Source organism: Crassostrea angulata, chromosome 4, assembly GCF_025612915.1.
Source record: "Crassostrea angulata isolate pt1a10 chromosome 4, ASM2561291v2, whole genome shotgun sequence".
Classification (NCBI taxonomy): domain Eukaryota; kingdom Metazoa; phylum Mollusca; class Bivalvia; order Ostreida; family Ostreidae; genus Magallana; species Magallana angulata.
Genome location: NC_069114.1, coordinates 22,759,710 through 22,778,146, shown reverse-complemented (window position 1 = coordinate 22,778,146; position 18,437 = coordinate 22,759,710). Strand labels below are relative to the sequence as shown.

At 32.9% G+C, this 18,437-nt stretch overlaps 1 protein-coding gene across 2 annotated transcripts in view; it reads left to right on the top strand.

Moving 5' to 3' along the window:
• Positions 1 to 18,437, top strand: part of LOC128179745 (dynactin subunit 1-like) — a 263,574-nt gene that overhangs the window by 42,762 nt on the left and 202,375 nt on the right. For both annotated transcript variants that reach the window (XM_052847306.1, XM_052847304.1), the window contains exons 5-6: positions 4,844 to 5,076; positions 13,467 to 13,694. In XM_052847306.1, the coding sequence (XP_052703266.1) occupies positions 4,844 to 5,076; positions 13,467 to 13,694 (461 nt within the window). The remainder of the gene's footprint in view (positions 1 to 4,843; positions 5,077 to 13,466; positions 13,695 to 18,437) is intronic.

Below are 18,437 nucleotides of genomic sequence, written 5' to 3'. Positions count from 1 at the left end.
TACCTATGTTTATTATAATAAAATGAATTCTTTGGAAACAAAAAAGCAACAAGCTACGAGGGTTGTTCGGAAATTATTGAGACAAATCGATTATTTTCTTTTCTAAGTGAGGAATTTTGGTGATAATTGGCATAGACACTGAAGAAACACCAACAAATAATAAAACAAAGTAATCTTAAAAGAATATTTAATATTTTGTTTACGACAGTAGATAAACAAGTCGGTGGTCGGGGTACCCGGCGTAGCCATGAACTCGGAGATTAAACAACTTAAACATCTACTTTATAAGTGTCCGTAGAATTACATTTAATGATAAAAGAAATCAAATTAAATGTGTTCATTTTGCTATTCTTTGCAACTAACTGTTGATTAAGTTTCACTGATGTTCGAGTTGAAATACGGATATGGTACACATATATTTACCAAACAATAAAAATCTGACAATGACTTTACATTGAATTTTGACGTCAAGGCGGCGCAACGAAAACCATTAAACTGGTGGAAATCTCAAAAGAAGACCTTTTAAAGCCACGCAATTGCGTAAAAAACTATATGATGACAAGACAAGGTATAGAACTTCAGTTCATCATATTTTTTTCATTGATTGTTTAACTAGAATTAGGCCAAAGGGATTAATTAACAACTTTTGACACACTAACTGTTGTCAACAGTTCTAAAATATGTAAAAAAAATGACTGCAGGAGACATTCACAGTAATTAGACTTTGGGGTAAAAATAACTCGATTTTTTCTCTAAAAAAACAAGAATGAGAGAAAATGTAAATGATGACATCTTGAAATTAAAACAAAAGATGAGAAATAAAGAATAATTCTTATTTCAGTTCGTTTTTAAGGTGTTTAAAACACGGGAGCAACAAGAAGCATAAAAATGACGTTGCGAAAAGTTTTCGGTTGCACCGGGTTACAGGACAATGGCACGTTGGTCAGCTTACTAGGAATGATCTATTCATGCCATGAACAAGAAACTTTTCACATTGATGAACTCTATCCTGATTTATGTTTTGGTAAAATTTCAAGAGTTTATCTTTTTAGCTCACCGAGACGAAGTCAGGGGGAGCTTATGCTATACCCTCGGCGTTGGCGTCGGTGTCGGCGTCGGCATCGGCGTCGGCGTCCAGACCTGGTTAAAGTTTTTGTTGCAGGTCCTGTATCTAAGCTATTACTTGTCCTATCTTCACCAAACTTGCATGGATGATGCATCTGGACCTACTTATGGACTTGAAAGACTTGGATGCTGAATCTGGGTCCTAAATTTCAGATGCTGGAGGAGGTTAAGGTTGTTGGACCAGGTTAAAGTTTTTGTTGCAGGTGCCCTTTGATAGCAGTATCTTAGTTACTGCTGGTCTGTACTTCACCAAACTTGCATGGATGGTGTGCCTTGTGATACTGATGCACCAGACAGGCTTGAGTGCTGAATCTGAGCTATAGGTTTCGGATGCTGGAGGAGGTTAAGGTTTTTGGAGCAGGTTAAAGTTTTTGTTGCGGGTGCCCATTGATAGCAATATCTAAGTTACTACTGGTCCTAACTTCACCAAACTTGTATGGATGATGCGTCTTATGATACTGATGCACCTGACAAGCTTGAATGCTGAATCTGAGCAATAGGTTTCGGATGCTGGAAGAGGTTAAGTTTTTTAAAACTGGTTAAAGTTTTTGTTGCAGGTGCCCTCTGATGATTATATCTTAGTTACTACTGGTCCTAACTTCACCAAACTTGTATGGATGGTGCGTCTTATGATACTGATGCACCTGACAAGCTTGAATGCTGAATCTTAGCAATAGGTTTCGGATGCTGGAGGAGGTTAAGGTTTTTGGAGCTGGTTAAAGTGTTTGAAACAGGTGCCCTCTGATGATTATATCTTAGTTATTACTTGTCCTAACTTCACCAGACTTCCATGGATGGTGAGTCTTATGATACTGATGCACCAGACAGGCTTGAATGCTGAATCTGAGCAATAGGTTTCGGATGCTGAAGGAGGTTAAGGTTTTTAGAGCTGGTTAAAGTGTTTGAAACAGGTGCCCTCTGATGATGATATCTTAGTTATTACTTGTTCTAACTTCACCAGACTTCCATGAATGGTGCGTCTTATGATACTGATGCACCTGACAGGTTTGAATGCTGAGTCTGAGCCATAGGTTTCAGATGCTGGATATGGTTAAGTTTTTTGGAACAGGTCACATGTTTAATAGATAATAGTACTTTTTCAAACTTGCATAGTTGATTAAACTGTAGTATGAATGAATCACAGAGGAAGCTTCAGATGCAGAGCTTGATCTCCATTATCAAGGATGCTAAAAAATATATCTTAGTTATTACAGGCCCTAACTTCACCAAACTTGAATGGATGGTGTGTCTTATGATACAAACGCACCTGAAAGGCATGGATGTTGAATCTGAGCCATAGGTTGCGGATGCTGGAGCAGGTTAAGGTTTTAATTGCTAGTGCCTTCTGATGATGATATCTTAGTTATTACTGGTCTGAACTTCACCAAACTTGCATGGAGATGCGTCTTATGTATACTGATGCACCTGACAGGCTTGAATGCTGAATCTGAGCCATAGGTTTCGGATGCTGGATGAGGTTTAGTTTTTTTTGGAACAGGTCACATGTTTTATAGATGATAGCTTGCATAGTTGATTTAACTATATTATAAATGAAACGCAGAGGTTGCTTCAGATGCAGAGCCTGATCTCCATTATCAAGGATCCTAAAGAAATCTCCTACCTCACTCAAACCTGCTCGATAGGTAGATGTGTTTGTTGATAAATGATATAACATGATTCCTATGATATAGTATTGTATGGTATGAAACAATATTGTTTAATATGATACAATATAATATCATATGTAATATTATAAAAAGTTATATGATACGATATCATATTGTAAAAAAAAATTGATATTTTATGTTATGATATTGTATCATAATATCGTTATGTATAGTATTGTATATTATGATACAATATTGTATAATATTATATTGTGTTATTAATTTATTATTTAATCACATGATACTATAACATAAGATATTGCAAAATATAATATTGTATCCTATGATACTATATTGTATATTCTATAATATTGTATCATACAAATTTGTATAATATGATATAAGTTTCTGTAAAAAAGAATTATATCACATGAAATTGTATAATATGATACTGTTATATTATATAATATCGTATCATACGATATTGTATAATATGATATATTAGCACATCACATGAAATTGTATTGTATGATATTGTAAAATATATTATTGTATCATATGATACAATATGTATAATATGATATTGTATTATATAATATTTTACTTTATCACATAATATTGTATCATTTGATATGAAACAATGTTGTATCAAATAATATTGTATCATATGATACAATATCATATTATGTATCAAAAATGATACAGTATCATACAATATCATACTATATTATACAATATAATATCATATGTTTCAATGTTATGATGTATTATGTAATATGATATTGTAATATAATACCATATTGTTTTATATATTATGATATTGTATTATTTGATCAAATACAATAATGTTTAACACAATACAATGTCATATCATACATAACAATATCATATCTCATCATTGTTTATTATGGTATTTTATTGTATTATATGATATATGTTGTAAATATGATAGGATGCAATATTTAATTTTATATTATTGTATTGATTAACATATGAACATATGATTATCATACAATTTTTTAACAGATGATATACGATATTGTGTCAAAACAGAATCCATGAATATCCAAGATCATAAAGTATGATTTTCATATAAATTGATAAAGGTGGTCTCATAAAGGTGAAGTCTCATAAGGGTGATGCTCCGTCTCGGTGAGCTTAGTAATCTGTGATTACCTATGTTTTACTAAAAGAATAAGAGAAAATGTCTCAATAATTTCCGAACAACCCTTGTATATGTTAAGAACAAAAATACATCATTTTTATCAACAAATCCATTTAATTTAACCCAGACAAGAACTACATGTTTCTATGTTATTTATAAATAAAATATTGTAATATCATTTGATAAGGTTGACATAAAAATCTGTGTTTTGTAATAAATTTAACTGTGCATTATGTCTTGAAAAATAAATAAAAAATACAATTTCATAAAAGGACCCATAACTGTCTCTCATTATTTTCTTAATATAAAATTTGAAAAGTTGTAAATTTTGCTTTAAAAAAAATGCTAAGCTTGATTAAATTAACAGTCTTGTATAAATATTGTTAATATTTACATTTGCAAATATGATTCCTCATATGAACCTATAGAATAGTGAAAACGTTCAATTCAATATGAACTTTTTCATAATGTCACAATGATCATGGCACGTGCTTATCGCTTGGATTATTGTAAACATAAAATCTTTGTAATTTTAACAATTCTGAACAATTTGTCATTTTAAAACGTAAATAAACAGCAATGTTAAATAGTTCACCGCGATATGAAGTTGGTTGGTATGTGATCAAATCTACTGATGAGAAACCCTTTGGGCTTCACAGGATTTGATCACATGACCAACCAACTTCATATCCCTGTGAACTTTTTAAATTGCTGTTTATTTCTTAAATATGTATATAAACAATTATTTAAGATGTGGCTTATGAGCCTCTTGTTTCTATTGTATTATAATTCTGGGAGCTTGTGTTTACCCCTGTTTTTGCAGCTGTCCAATCTGTCACCTGTAGCCATCCAAATTTTAATTGATTTTTTTTTTAATGTTTTTTAATGTTAAATTTTGTTTTGCTTGAACTGCAGTTACTAATGATACATAACCTCTTTCCTACAGGTACTGAAAATTTGACAGATTTGAGTGGTACTCCAAAAAAGGCCCCCAGTGTACCCTCTGATCTTTCTAAAATAGCTAGTGGAACAGGTTTATCTACACCTAAAGGTCGTGGTTCAATATCCAAACTACCAGGGCCAAAATCTGGACGTGACAGCAGTAGCCGTGAATCAACACCAAGTGATGAGAACTTGGCAGGATCACACAGAGGGAAAGCAAAGGCAGAAGAAAAAAAGGTACTGAAAAAATACTTGTGGGAAAAATCAGGTCGTGTCAAAGTAAGACTTTGAACATGAACATATTTTACAATACAGTGATGATTCTTTTCCGATATTTAGCAGAATTCCGCTAATTTGAATCGAATCCGATATTTATAAGTACTCTCCGATATTTCAGTTCTTATTTTTTTCCGATCAATTTCTGTTTTTGTCAGTTTTGAAAAAGATTAAGTTGTTTTGTCCGTGATCTTGTCTGCATCAGCCAGACATTTGCTTTTATATCCTAGTAAGGTAAAAACAAATGTCAGGGATCGAGAATTCCTTGTCAAAATGGCGTGGTTTATCCTGCCAGGCCATGATGTCAAACTTGTAGACAGAAGTGTTAAAAATGCCTGGAAATGGCATTGGCTATCGTGACAAGTTGAGGAGGAAAAAATATCAGACAATATTTGAACATTGAACCTGAAATAGCTAGATGGGAAAAGGTTGTCTTAACAATGTCATATTTCTTAATTGTGGACAGTTGAATCAAAATGAACATTATGGAAAAACATCACATATATATCTGTACAAAGAAAACAAAGAATTACAGTAAAATGATGATGTTCATTTTAGGGGGCCAATTAAGGCCCATATCAAATGTAGTCCTTATGTGAATAACTGTATGGCAGTTGAAAAAAAATAAAAATAAAGTTGTAAACCAGGAGCTGACAAATCTGATTGCCCGATGCCTGGGGCAAGTGATTTTTCCGATCAGCAAGTAAAAATTAGGGTGGGACTTGCCCGTGGGCAAGTGAGTTTTTAACTCTGGCATATGTACTGAAAAGGAAAGTACCATATTTTGCGGAAAATAAGATGCACTTTTTTCAAAAAAAATCTTCACGATCTAAGGGTGCTTAAAGTATACACCAATATAGGCTTTTGACATTTTTTTTCTTGGTACAGCACTGGCTATCATCATTAAAGCTGCTTGGTCCGATTTTATATCAAATTTTATGCACGCTTTTAAACGATGGCTATGCTAAGTATATGTATAATAATAGACATTGCAGTAGTTTTACCCGTCAATTATGCCAAATTTCAATGAAGAAAAATACGTACAAAATTTGCTAACAAAACAATCGACATTAAAAGGTACCGCGTTATTTCGCCTCATGTTAAATTTCACCCCTGACGACGAGACGGGTATGGTTGTATTACGAATTTTACATCGCTTTAAATAAAGGTCGAAATGATCAGACAAATTACAAATAAACATGTGTACGTTTTCTTCGCTAATATTTCCAAAGCCTGCTTTCTTTGCAATGGATGCATAGCATGCGGGTTGAATAACCCCAATCATTCGGGGTACGAAACCAAGCGGTTTCCTTTTCTAAACATTCCCGTGATGCATTTTGGTTTGTTTTTTCGTTTGCCCAAAGAGAAATTATTTTTATTTACTTTGAATATTTCTAATTTTGAAAGGAGACTGATTCTGTTGGTGTAAATAGGAGAAAGTCCATATCTTTCTAAGATAAATGATTTGTATGAAAAAAATTTTGATACTGTAATTACAAAAAAATCGGACCAAGCAGCTTTAAATAAAATTCTCACTTCTGTTCTTCAGTACTACATACTGGTCTTGTGTTTATCGTATTCTTGTAATTTTTAAAAATAATATAATCTTTGTTAGAGCTTTTAATTGCAAAAACTATAATCTGTTAACAGATAAATACTTATAAAATGGCAATTTATCATAAATTTTAGCTGTTTATTCTATGTTCAACTTCTTTGAGCTGTGTTTACCGTCTCCATGTACTCTGCCATAACTGATGCTGAAAAAAGACAAGTGCCTGTTATCACTCGCTAATCATTATCATTGCCTAAAGCTTTTTAAAAATATTAGGCATAATATGATTAGATATCATAGTTTAAACTAAACAACTCGCTGATGATTCATTTTACTTTTATTTTTAACACCTCTGTGGCCTTATTGAAACCACGGTTGTGAACACGTGTGCGCTTGTCACGTATTATCTCAGACATTCACTTATTAAGGCCAGCATTTTTTTATTTTTAGGTTTACGAACCACAAAATGATAAAGTTCCGTAGGAGGAGGAAATAAAAAAAAAAAAAAATCTCTTTTGACCTAAAATTTTTTTACTTTTAGGTTCACGAACCACAAAATTGTAAAGTTCTGTAGGAGAAAAAAAAACTTTTATGACATCATCTTTATTCTAATATTAATATAATGAATGACAACTTCATGATAGTGGTGTGTAACTGCATCAAGTGTAGCATGTGAAAAGTATGTCATCTGTGTAACATATCTCTGAAATAGTACAATAGAATATTAGACATACAGCTTTGATATTACATGTACATATAGCAATGTCAGGGGTGTGCAATTACTAGTATTTAATTATTAATATACAAAATATTTATTACTTTCATGTTTTCTGCAGTTAAAAAATATTCAACTTCATTGATCTCTCACATTTTTTTTTACAATATTGGTTTGGGTGTTTATATGTGAGAAAACTCAAACATAACATTGTGAATGTGAACAGACTCTATAAAATCACTGCAACTATATGTGTGCATGTATTTTATCCTGTTGAATTTCCATGTACAAAGTACAACTATGCAATTAATTATGTAATGGTAAATTTAAATTGAAAATAACGGAAAATGCACAAACAATAATATGATTTTTTTTTTAATTCACTAGGCAGGTCACTTTAAAATGTGTTCATGAGAATAGTTACTGCAGAATATCTCTAATACATCTCTCTCTCTCTCTCTCTCTCTCTCTCTCTTTAAAATTAATTTTTAAAAAAGCCAATGAATACATATGCCAATTCAACACAAAAAGAAAGGGAATCATTTTACAGTGATGTACTTGAAAACAGCTGCACAGGTAACTATCGAAGCCATGTTCAGTGAGGTGTGACTATCTCGTCTAGCCACTGGTCAACACTGTCGGTAAAACTTCTAAGTATGAAACTTACAGCAGAGTGTTTGTAGAAGCTTCTCTGAAGAATGTAGCACGAGAAAAAGATGCGTAAGAAATTTTTAGGCTATCATGACACAAAAAGAGCAGATTTTATGCCTCTGTGATAATAATGACGATACACTTTTCCTACTAGAAAAAATTTGCTGTCGGGGAGAAAAAAAAGATCTTTTTTGTAATTTTATTTTTTTTCTAAAAACTCAGAAAACCGAGCGGCGGGTTTGTAAACCTAAAAATAAAAAAATGCTGGCCTAAGGTAAAAAAAAATTATTAAAACACCCAAAACTGTAAATAAAATGTTTTGTTTTTTTAACCTTTGTAACAAATCCAATTAAATATCAATACATAAAGTGTTGATTTTTAGCTCACCTGAGCTGAAAGCTCAAGTGAGCTTTTCTGATCACATTTTGTCGTCCGTCTGTCCCACTGTCCGTCTGTCCATCTGTCTGTAAACTTTTCACATTTTGAACATCTTCTCAAGAACCACTTAGCCAATTCAACCAAACTTGGCACAAAGCATCCTTAGCCTAAGATGATTCAAAGTTGTGAAAATTAAGGATCATGCCTTTTTGCAAAGGGAGATAATTAGGAATTTATAAAAATTTTCAAGAAATTTTCAAAAATCTTCTTCTCACGAACCATATGACCAGGAAAGCTGAAACTTGTGTGGAAGCATCCTCAGGTAGTGTAGATTCAAAGTTGTGAAAATCATGACCCCCGGAGGTAGGGTGGGGCAACAATGGGGGGTCAAAGTTTAACACAGTATTATATAGAGTAAATCTTTAAAAATCTTCCTCTCAGAAACTAATCAGCCAGGAAAGCTGAAACTTGTGTGGAAGCATCCTCAGTTAGTGTAGATTCAAAGTTGTGAAAATCATGACCCCAAGGGGTAGGGTGGGGCCACAATGGGGGGGGGGTCAAAATTTTACATTGGAATATATAGAGTAAATCTTTAAAAATCTTTTTCTCAAAAACTAATCAGCCAGGAAAGCTGAAACTTGTGTGGAAGCATCATCAGGTAGTGTAGATTCAAAGTTGTGAAAATAATGACACCATCGGGAGTAGGGTGGTGCCACAATGAATGGGGGGGGGGGGGGGGTCAAAGTTTTACATAGGAATATGTAGAGTAAATCTTTAAAAATCTTCTTCTCAGAAACTAATCAGCCAGATGATTCTTTATAATTGTTAAGACTTTGGCCCCAGGACAATTCTTCGGCCTCACAAGAAGGTTCAGAGTTTGATGTAGGTTTATATCCCATATATAAACAATTGTTAAGGATCTTTTTGAGAACTGCAATAGTTCAATCCACACGTCGCAAAAGTTGTTCCTCTTTGCGGGGTCAACCCAAAGGTCAAAAGGGAAAAAACAACTTTTGCCTTCTTTATGCAACCAAATATTTGGACGTCCTGTGAAGAAATCTCTTGGAATTTCATTTATTCCTTCGATGTGTGGGTTGCCCCAACTTGGGGCAATAAAATTCACAGCGGGAGCAGATTTTTAATGTCAAATGACGAAGTTACAACCCTTCAAACTACAAAGGCTACTGTGAGAAATATATGGGGTTTTCCCCAAAGATGGCGGCCAAGGGACATAACTTTTGTAAAATGTGGATTGGTCTATTCTCAACATGTGATATGACTATAAAATCATCCTGTTAGAAAAGGGACTAATGATTATAAACATAAGAATATCTAGGGGGAAAAATGGATTTTATTTATACAGGATCTGCATGTATTATTGTACATTGTCCAGATAGTTTGTATTATGACTCCATTAAACTGATTTTATCATTCCTCAGGTGAGCGATGTGGCCCATGGACCTTTTGTTATAACTTCAATGCCTTTTCTTTTATAGAGTGGATCTGAAATCCATATTTTTGGTATAGTCTAAATGCGGTTAAATGGAATTAATTGAAACTGATTATACTTTTAAATGTAAAAGAAAACCCAACCCATTTTGTAGCCCAACAATTGAACGTTTTAGAAAAATAATGCAAGTCTGTAAATTCGTGGCCAACGTCTCATAAAGCATTTAAACAACACACTTTGGTGGGAATAAAATGGCTCAGTGGTTAGAGCACTAGACATTAGGTAACTTTATAGAACATAGGATACCACCAAAAATTTAGGAATCATTATTTTTTTCTTATCATTTTTTGAAAAATTTCAAACTGAATATAGTTAGAAATTACCCTTTTGTAAACTTGTATTATAACATATCAAATATATTTAATTGAAAAAAGTGTTAAATTTGAAGTTGTATTTTACGACTAAACCAAATGGGCAGTTGTAACGGAAAATCATCTTTGTAGACATTTGTTGTTTTTTAATAAAGATGAAAATAATGGGTGGGCCTTGGTACAATAGAGCGACATGCCTGCCAATACATTGATTTGAATTATAGCTCTTTAACATACAACATTTTGCAGTGAAGTTTATTCTTCAATCAAGTTAGTAAGGATATGAAACGTCATACGAAATGAATTCATGCCTGGTAAATGACAATGGTTTATAATGGAGAAGGCCAATTAAATTTTTCAATGTTTTTAATTTGAGGAAATTCGAATTGAGCGCATTCATTCTAGTGCATTGAGGTTCACTTTTCTTCTTTCACATATAGGATTTTAAAAAATAAAATACAATAACTAGTAAGTAGTGGATGGAGAAAATGTACCTTGATGCTCTCATGTATTTAAATCTTTTTATAAAGTGATGGAGGGGCTAAAACAAAGGGAACTGGAAGTTCACCGTGAACAACTGAAAATTTAGTATTTATACTGCATATAATCTTATTTTTGGTAAAAATCATATTCCATAAAGGTAAATATGTCAAAGATTAAGTACATGTATATGCTAAAATAAGTGTAGAATTCGGATATTCATTTTTGGTTAATCTACTGAGGGGCTACATGGCACAATATCCCTTGAATGACCATTTAAAGCCAGTGTTGCTCAGGTGAGCGATGTGGCCCATTTGGCCTCTTGTTAGAGCTGGTTAAAGTTTTTTGAGCAGGTGCCCTCTGATGATTATATCTTAGTTACTACTGGTCCTAACTTCACTAAACTTGCATGGATATGATACTTATGATACTTAATTATGATACTGATGCACCTGACAGGCTTGAACGTTTCAATGTTTTTAATTTGAGGATACTATGTCATATCACATAATGCATCATTTAAACAATAAAATGCTTTATTTGCATTTATTATTTTTAATTTTTCCTGCAATGATTGCTACCTTCATAACCCGCATGAATCATCAAAGAAAGCATTTTATTGTTTATATTAACATCTTTCTTTAACTAATTAATAAACTGATTATGAAAAGTTAGTAAAATTCACTAAATTACTGTTAATGTACAAAAGTACGTTAGCGAAAAGAAACAGCCAAATCGTCTCCTGTGAGACTTTGAGTCTGGCATTGTCATGATTATTTCGTGCAGTCCGGGATTTTACTAAGGTCGCTGTAGGTTCAGACCAATTGATAAACAGGGCGTGTCAATTTCAATCCTGTCACTTTCAGCCGCTGTAGATTTCGACCAATCGATAAATTGGGCGTGTATATTTCAGTCTGGCTGTTTCTATAGAGCTATGAATTAGCTATAAGTTTCTGTAAGAAATAAAGGAAATTATGCTTGGTAGATGTAAATATTCAACAATGATTTCCTTCCGACTTTATGATTATAACTCATGTTCTGGCGTTCAGAGTTTCTTTCCCACGCTGTCGTATTATTTTTGTTACAAGATAAATTCTTAATATATTTTTAAGTGGGTTTTCCAACGGAAAAATCCGGTTATTAAAATGGTGAAAATGGCGGGCGGGCGGCTGCCAAAAGGTACCCTCATTGTACAGATAACTCCTCCTACAGTTTTCAAGATAGGAAGTTGTTCATTTGCAGATCAATTGTACATATATCAGAGGTGTGCATATTGCTAGGATTTTGATTTCCGATAATTTATGAAAAAAATACCAGCTTTTGAACTTTTTTTGGCAAAATATTGCATATAGGGTACCCTCATTGTACGGATAATAGATTATCATGTTTGCCAGGTTTTTTTTTTTCCCTTTTTTTTTTTTCGACCTACCGACCCAATTTTTTAAATAAAAAATCCGTAATCAAAATTAAAATTTTTATCGCCTTAATAAATATTTTACAAAACGTGTTAAAATTTTGCCAAACCTTTTGGTGCTAATTTTCGACCTTGGGCGAGCTTCGGCGCCTTGCACATTTTCCACAGTGTCAAATACAGAGGATCATCTACAGACATCAATCTACATATTGTTTTTATTACCATTAGTTTCGGAGGAGTTACGTGGACAAAATAGCCCTTAAAAATTCACAAATTCTTGAAAATATCAAAATGGAAGTGACGTCATCAGCTTAAAATTTTATACTAGCAAGCACGTTAAATGCTCTATCAGCCAAGTAAATTTCGTGAAAATTAATCAAATAGTTTTTGAGTGGTATAGCGCTCGAAAAATGTCAGAGGAAAAATAATAGAAAATAATAATAAAAAGAAACCGTAAAATAACAAGAGGGTCTTCCATTGGAAACGGAAGACCCTTAAAATTTCAAAGAGCTTAAATGCAGTTTATACAAACATTTATGTGCTAAAAATTTGAATATGTGACATACATTATAAGGTATGAGTGCGCATTTTTTGGAACTCCTCCATTTTATATCATGTGTAGACAAGTATTAATTAAATTGAACTGTATGCATTAACTTCGCTTCTTTTACAATTATAACTGAAATGGCTTGATTTGATCAGCGACACTGTGTTTGAAACATGATAACATTACTACCGCGTAGATGAATCTCAAATAAATTTTAGAAATAAAACTCTTAAACCTATGGATCACATGAACAAATTTTCAGGGTAGGTTAATAAATTTTAGAAATAAAACTCTTAAACCTATGGATCACATGAACAAATTTTCAGGGCAGGTTTTCTCACAAGCATTATATCTGCGACATTCCTTAATTGAGAAATGTTGTATGGAAATTTATTTTATAATTTTTAACTTTCCTTTTATTATGTGTCAAAAACCATTATGTTTCAATTATTTTAAATATTTTAATTAAGGAAAATCACATTTGCACCATTTGAAATTAGCCTTGCAGAAGTATTTATATTTATGTTCCTTTAGGACAGTTCTAATTACATGTATACCCCTGCTCCGAAGGAGAAGGGGGTATACTGTTTTACCCCTGTGTCTGTGTCTGTCTGCCAACTACCTGTTAAATGACGACTTTGTTTATTTTGCATATTCACTAGTGAGCATTGGCTCACAGATATCTTGTTTTATCTGAATACCAAGGCAAGATTTCAAAGTGATCAATACAGGCATGATTTAACAAAGATTGTTAGCAATGGATGACAATTTTGATTATTTTTTTTTATTTCAGACAGACTCCATACCAGACCTGTCCTCAATGACCAGATCCCTGGACAGCTCACTGACAGGTGCTGGGCCAGAGGATAAGTTCTCCAGCGTACAACAATTACAGGAGATGGAGGGATTGCGTGCAGAGATCAGGGATCTAAATGAGAAACTGGAAACACTGAAAATAAAGAGGGCAGAGGATAAAGTCAAACTTAAGGAATTTGAGAAAGCAAAGATACAACTGCAGCAGGTTCTTTAAAATTCTTTTTGATTGCAATTAGGATTATGTGTTTTATTCACAAGGCTTTATATAATTTTGTTTCAATCACAATGAAAAAGCAGCTATACTTTAATTGGTTTAATCAATATTTGCTGAACACCAATTTTTATGACTTTTGTTGTTCAGTCAATCCAGAAAAAGAAATAATCATTAGATAACAAATTCTGATAAAGTATTACAGTAAAACACGGTTATAGCGAACAAGCTTATAATGAATTGACGCTTACAGCAAAGTGATTTTCATTCCCCGTGACTTTATTTCATGTTGTAAACTTGACGGATATAACGAATTACGCTTATAACGAAGTAAAATTGTCCGTTCCTGGGACTTCGTTATAAGCGTGTTTTACTGTATATTGATTGGACCATTTTCACAAATTAATGTATCCTTGAAAATGTGAACATTACCAAAACCATGAAAATTGATGTCCAGGCCCCGAAGTTATAAAACTTTCTTGAGTATTATCTCATACTCCAAATCGTACTCCATGCTCCAAATCTTACACGCTCTCAAGGTATTGAGGTTATAAACCTATTTCATACTTGTACTCTGGCTGAGTACAAAACAGCGATTTTCTGAGTAAGCTATGGAGCTGTCTCGAAGTCATACTCAAAACATATGATCAAAGAAAATGTAGTGCAAGCATAATTATTATAATGTTCAATACTGTAATGTTATTTTGTTATACAGTATAATCTAATCATAATTTCGTGTAAATAAATTAAAAAAGGAAAGTGTTTACCATTTAATCAATGGAATACATGTACAGCCTACTCCGGATATATTGAAATTCAGGGGACCATGCAAATTATTTCGATATATCCGTATTTCAATATAAGCGAAATTGACTGACGTGAAGCCGCCAATTTTGAAAGTTCAATCCCGATGTAAGCATAGAAAACCAAACCCGAACAAATTATTTGGTCATCATTTATTTATTACAGTGAAAAGATTACATGGAATATTAGTCCTTGAAAGTTTGATTAAAATTATATCCGTAAGTTTTGTAAGTTTCATTTTGTTACTTTATTAATATAATCTTTAACCTCATCATAATCTCCAGTTGCATTCTTTTACGTTTTAGAGAAAAATCACCAGACTCAAACGCTTCAAATACTGCTGAACGCTGCTTGTATATCATCGTAAGTGTACTCGCGATAATCTCAAAATCCTTAGCTATTTTGAATTTAGGCTTTGTCCTTTTATCAATAGCCATAACTAGCTCATATTTAGTGCCCGAAGATAAGTTTTTCTTTTCCATGGGGTTTCCTTATTACGTCTAGCCTTAATACCTCCGTATACGTAAAAAAAAAAAAATCCACTGTGAATAAATTTTACTATTTAAAAGAAGTATAAAAACGCACATGATAAGAACTTATCAATTCACACCTTTGTATATCAACCAGTCAGTCTGCATGGCATCAACCATGACGACAGCCTCCAGGGAGTACTTCAATATAACCATTATAAAAACAACTAATTATCACCTACTAGACTTTGACCCATGCGTGCACGGGTTGACATTGCATATCGGACATTTACGAAATAGGTACATCGACACACCTTATTATTGACATTTACAAAACAAAGATATAAGCCTACAATTATGCTATTAATTTCACTACACCTTCCTTAGTTTGATTAATCTAACTGTGTCTCAGAAAAAGGCACTCATCACAGTTAAAATGCCTCCCACATACCCGTAATGTCGCAGCAAAATTGCAGAATTGCTCCGGAACGATTTTGGAGAAAGTTAATGAAGTTGCCTTGAAATTAACAGTCAAATTCATCACAAGAAACCTTTTTGAGACTGCAAATGCCTTTCAACTAAAAATTTTAATCCAAGCTATTTTAGAATGAAAGATTCACCAACGTTCACGTATTTTCTTCATAAAATTGGGTCCGTAGGACATATTATTCATTTTTACGATAAAACATATTCTATCTTCACTCTCCTAACAAATATAATGTAACTTTTTTGCATGTAATCAAATATCTTTTTCATCACGAAGACAAATGTAAGTACTTAGTGGAAATGTATATTTGTTATTTTATAATTTCTCTCATAAGAAATCATTATTATATATGAACAGAATATATAGCTTAAGTCCTGTATTTGTATTTATTCATGCAGATGTGATATTGTGGAAACATAAACTAAAGAGCCCGTTAGCGTGAATATATTGCGCAAGCGCAAGATTGTAAAATCTAAAAGATCCAGGTGATTTCCGAGATTTTTGAGGAATTTTCGTTGATTATGAATTAGTGAAACTTAACTGAGAAAAAAAAAAAAAAATTGGTAATCTTCAAGTACCAATGATGTTTAAAATATATAAAACAAAAGATGGTATTCTTCTGATTTCTCGGTATTACAGACAAAAAATTTGAGTCTATTATTTTAATATAGTCTTATAGATGGGGACCGATCAGTGGCTTTAATACATGTATAAGCGATATTTCAAAATAGCAGATTTCATTATTTCCGTTAAATCAATGCAAAGAAAATGAGAGGGGATTTATTTCTATTTCAAAATAAACGGAATTTCAAAATAAGCAATTTCAATATAAGTGGAGTAAGCTGTATCTATATTCATGAAGGTAAATTTAAGAGTACAGATCAAGAACTGCAACCAAATTATCAAAAAAACTCTTGGATATTTCGATAATGTACATATTTAAATGTATGCACAGAATAATTCTATTGTAATAGCTTGACTTGTAAGAATTCTGTATTTATCCTAGCTGCAGGTCTGTAGCTCCTGGTCTGAAAAAATTCGGATAGACAACCTGGGAGCTGCAGTGCCTCGATCCCATTGTAAAAAACTGCAATTTACAACACACAAAAAATTGTGCTAGTTTTGGACTGATTAACCTTATTCTCACACAAATTCTGGGAAATCAGTGCCATTAAAATTTTCAGGCAATTTACTACTGATAAGTCACTTTACTTGCCTCAGACTATCTCTTAAACATGCTATCCGACCTCAAGATAGGGAGTCGCTATTTTTGCATGTAAACAAACTGCAACACTTCACTTTACAGGGCTGCTGATGGTGTTTAAAAGAATATCAGAGGCAAGTGAAGTGACGATATCTGTAGTAAAATGTCCAAGAAATTTTTTGGAATCAAACATTTGTACAGAATGTGTTTGGAATGAGACTAATCAGTCCAAAATTAGCACAATTTTTTGTGCGCCGTATATCGCAGTTTTTTACTATGGGAGGCACTGTAGCTCCCAGGTCGTCCATCCGAATATTTTCAGACCAGGAGCTACAGACCTGCAGCTATATTTACTCTTACCATCCATTATTTAAAATCACAAAATCAGAGTATCTCTTTTCATTGGATTATTTTGAAGCACTTGCAGGGTCTCATCTTTGAATTTAGTGAGAATGTAATGTAGGTTATAGTTGTTAACATTGCAAAGGATGTAACACTTTTTATTACTTAATCATTTACATGTATTTTGACTGCAGGGTCCCATCTTTGAATTTAGTGAGAATGTAATGTAGGTTATAGTTGTAAACATTGCAAAGGATGAGGACATAAAACAATGTAACACTTTTTATTACTTAATCATTTACATGTATGTTGACCTCGGAAAGGGGAACATTTTATTGAACAAGCAGTGATTATTTCAAAGAGGAGTTTATTAGGGGTGGGGATTAGTTGGGAACCCACTTTCTGTATTAGTATATAAATTTTTGAATTTTATAAATACTTTTTTATAATTCTCGTAAAGCAGCTATCGTTGGCTTTTAAATTACTAAGTTGTAAATTTACTATTCGCTTTTTCCCCTTAGTGTCAATAATGCTTTGAAATACATATATGAGAATTTGAAATAATTTTCCTCATTTTTTCAAAATATCTAAACTGATAAAGATATAAACTGGAAATAAAAGACTAATCAGGAATATATAAGCAAGAAGGAACAAGATGCTGTCATTAGACAGTAATACCTGCACCAAGTGTTTGCCCTTAAATAACACTATTTTGTACCAGAAAGTAAAAATGAAGGCCACATGCAAGTTCAGGTAATATATTTAAAATTTATAATTTTCATAAAGGATGAGATCCCTTCCCATATGATCATACATATGAGCGGCACTTTATGTACAATTTGGGGTTGAACTGTTTGCATGTGAGTTTTAAGTTAATTAACATTTCATGTCATAGAAAGTATAATGGTCTATATAACAAAATTAAATTATGCTCCCTTCCCTTGGTGGTTGCCTGCTTTAGATTTGCTTCTGTGTCCCTAGATGTACATCATCGTGCGCACGGATTTTGAGAAGGGGTGGGAGTGAGGGGTCCAGACCCTCCTCCCCCATGAAAATTCTTTTATATCAATAATAAAATCACAAAAAAATACACGTCGGAGCCAAATTTCCTTACAGACATGTAAACGCTCTAACGCTTCACTGTAAGGTAACATTGTTTTGGGGGAAAATATCATATTTACACCTTATTGTTTATTTCAATAGTGACTTTTCATCACAGTATGCAGGTGTCCTGTACCACCTGAAAGCTGAAATGTATGCTTCACATAGTTATTTACCTAATAAAATAGTGCAAGGGGTTTTGAAGAATAGGTCATAAAAGTACATGTATGTTACAAATAACTGCTCTTTGTCTGAAGTAACGTACACAACACAGGTCTGCAGGTTGCATTAGCAGTACTAGTTTTACCCAGCTCTTTGGTTAGATACTG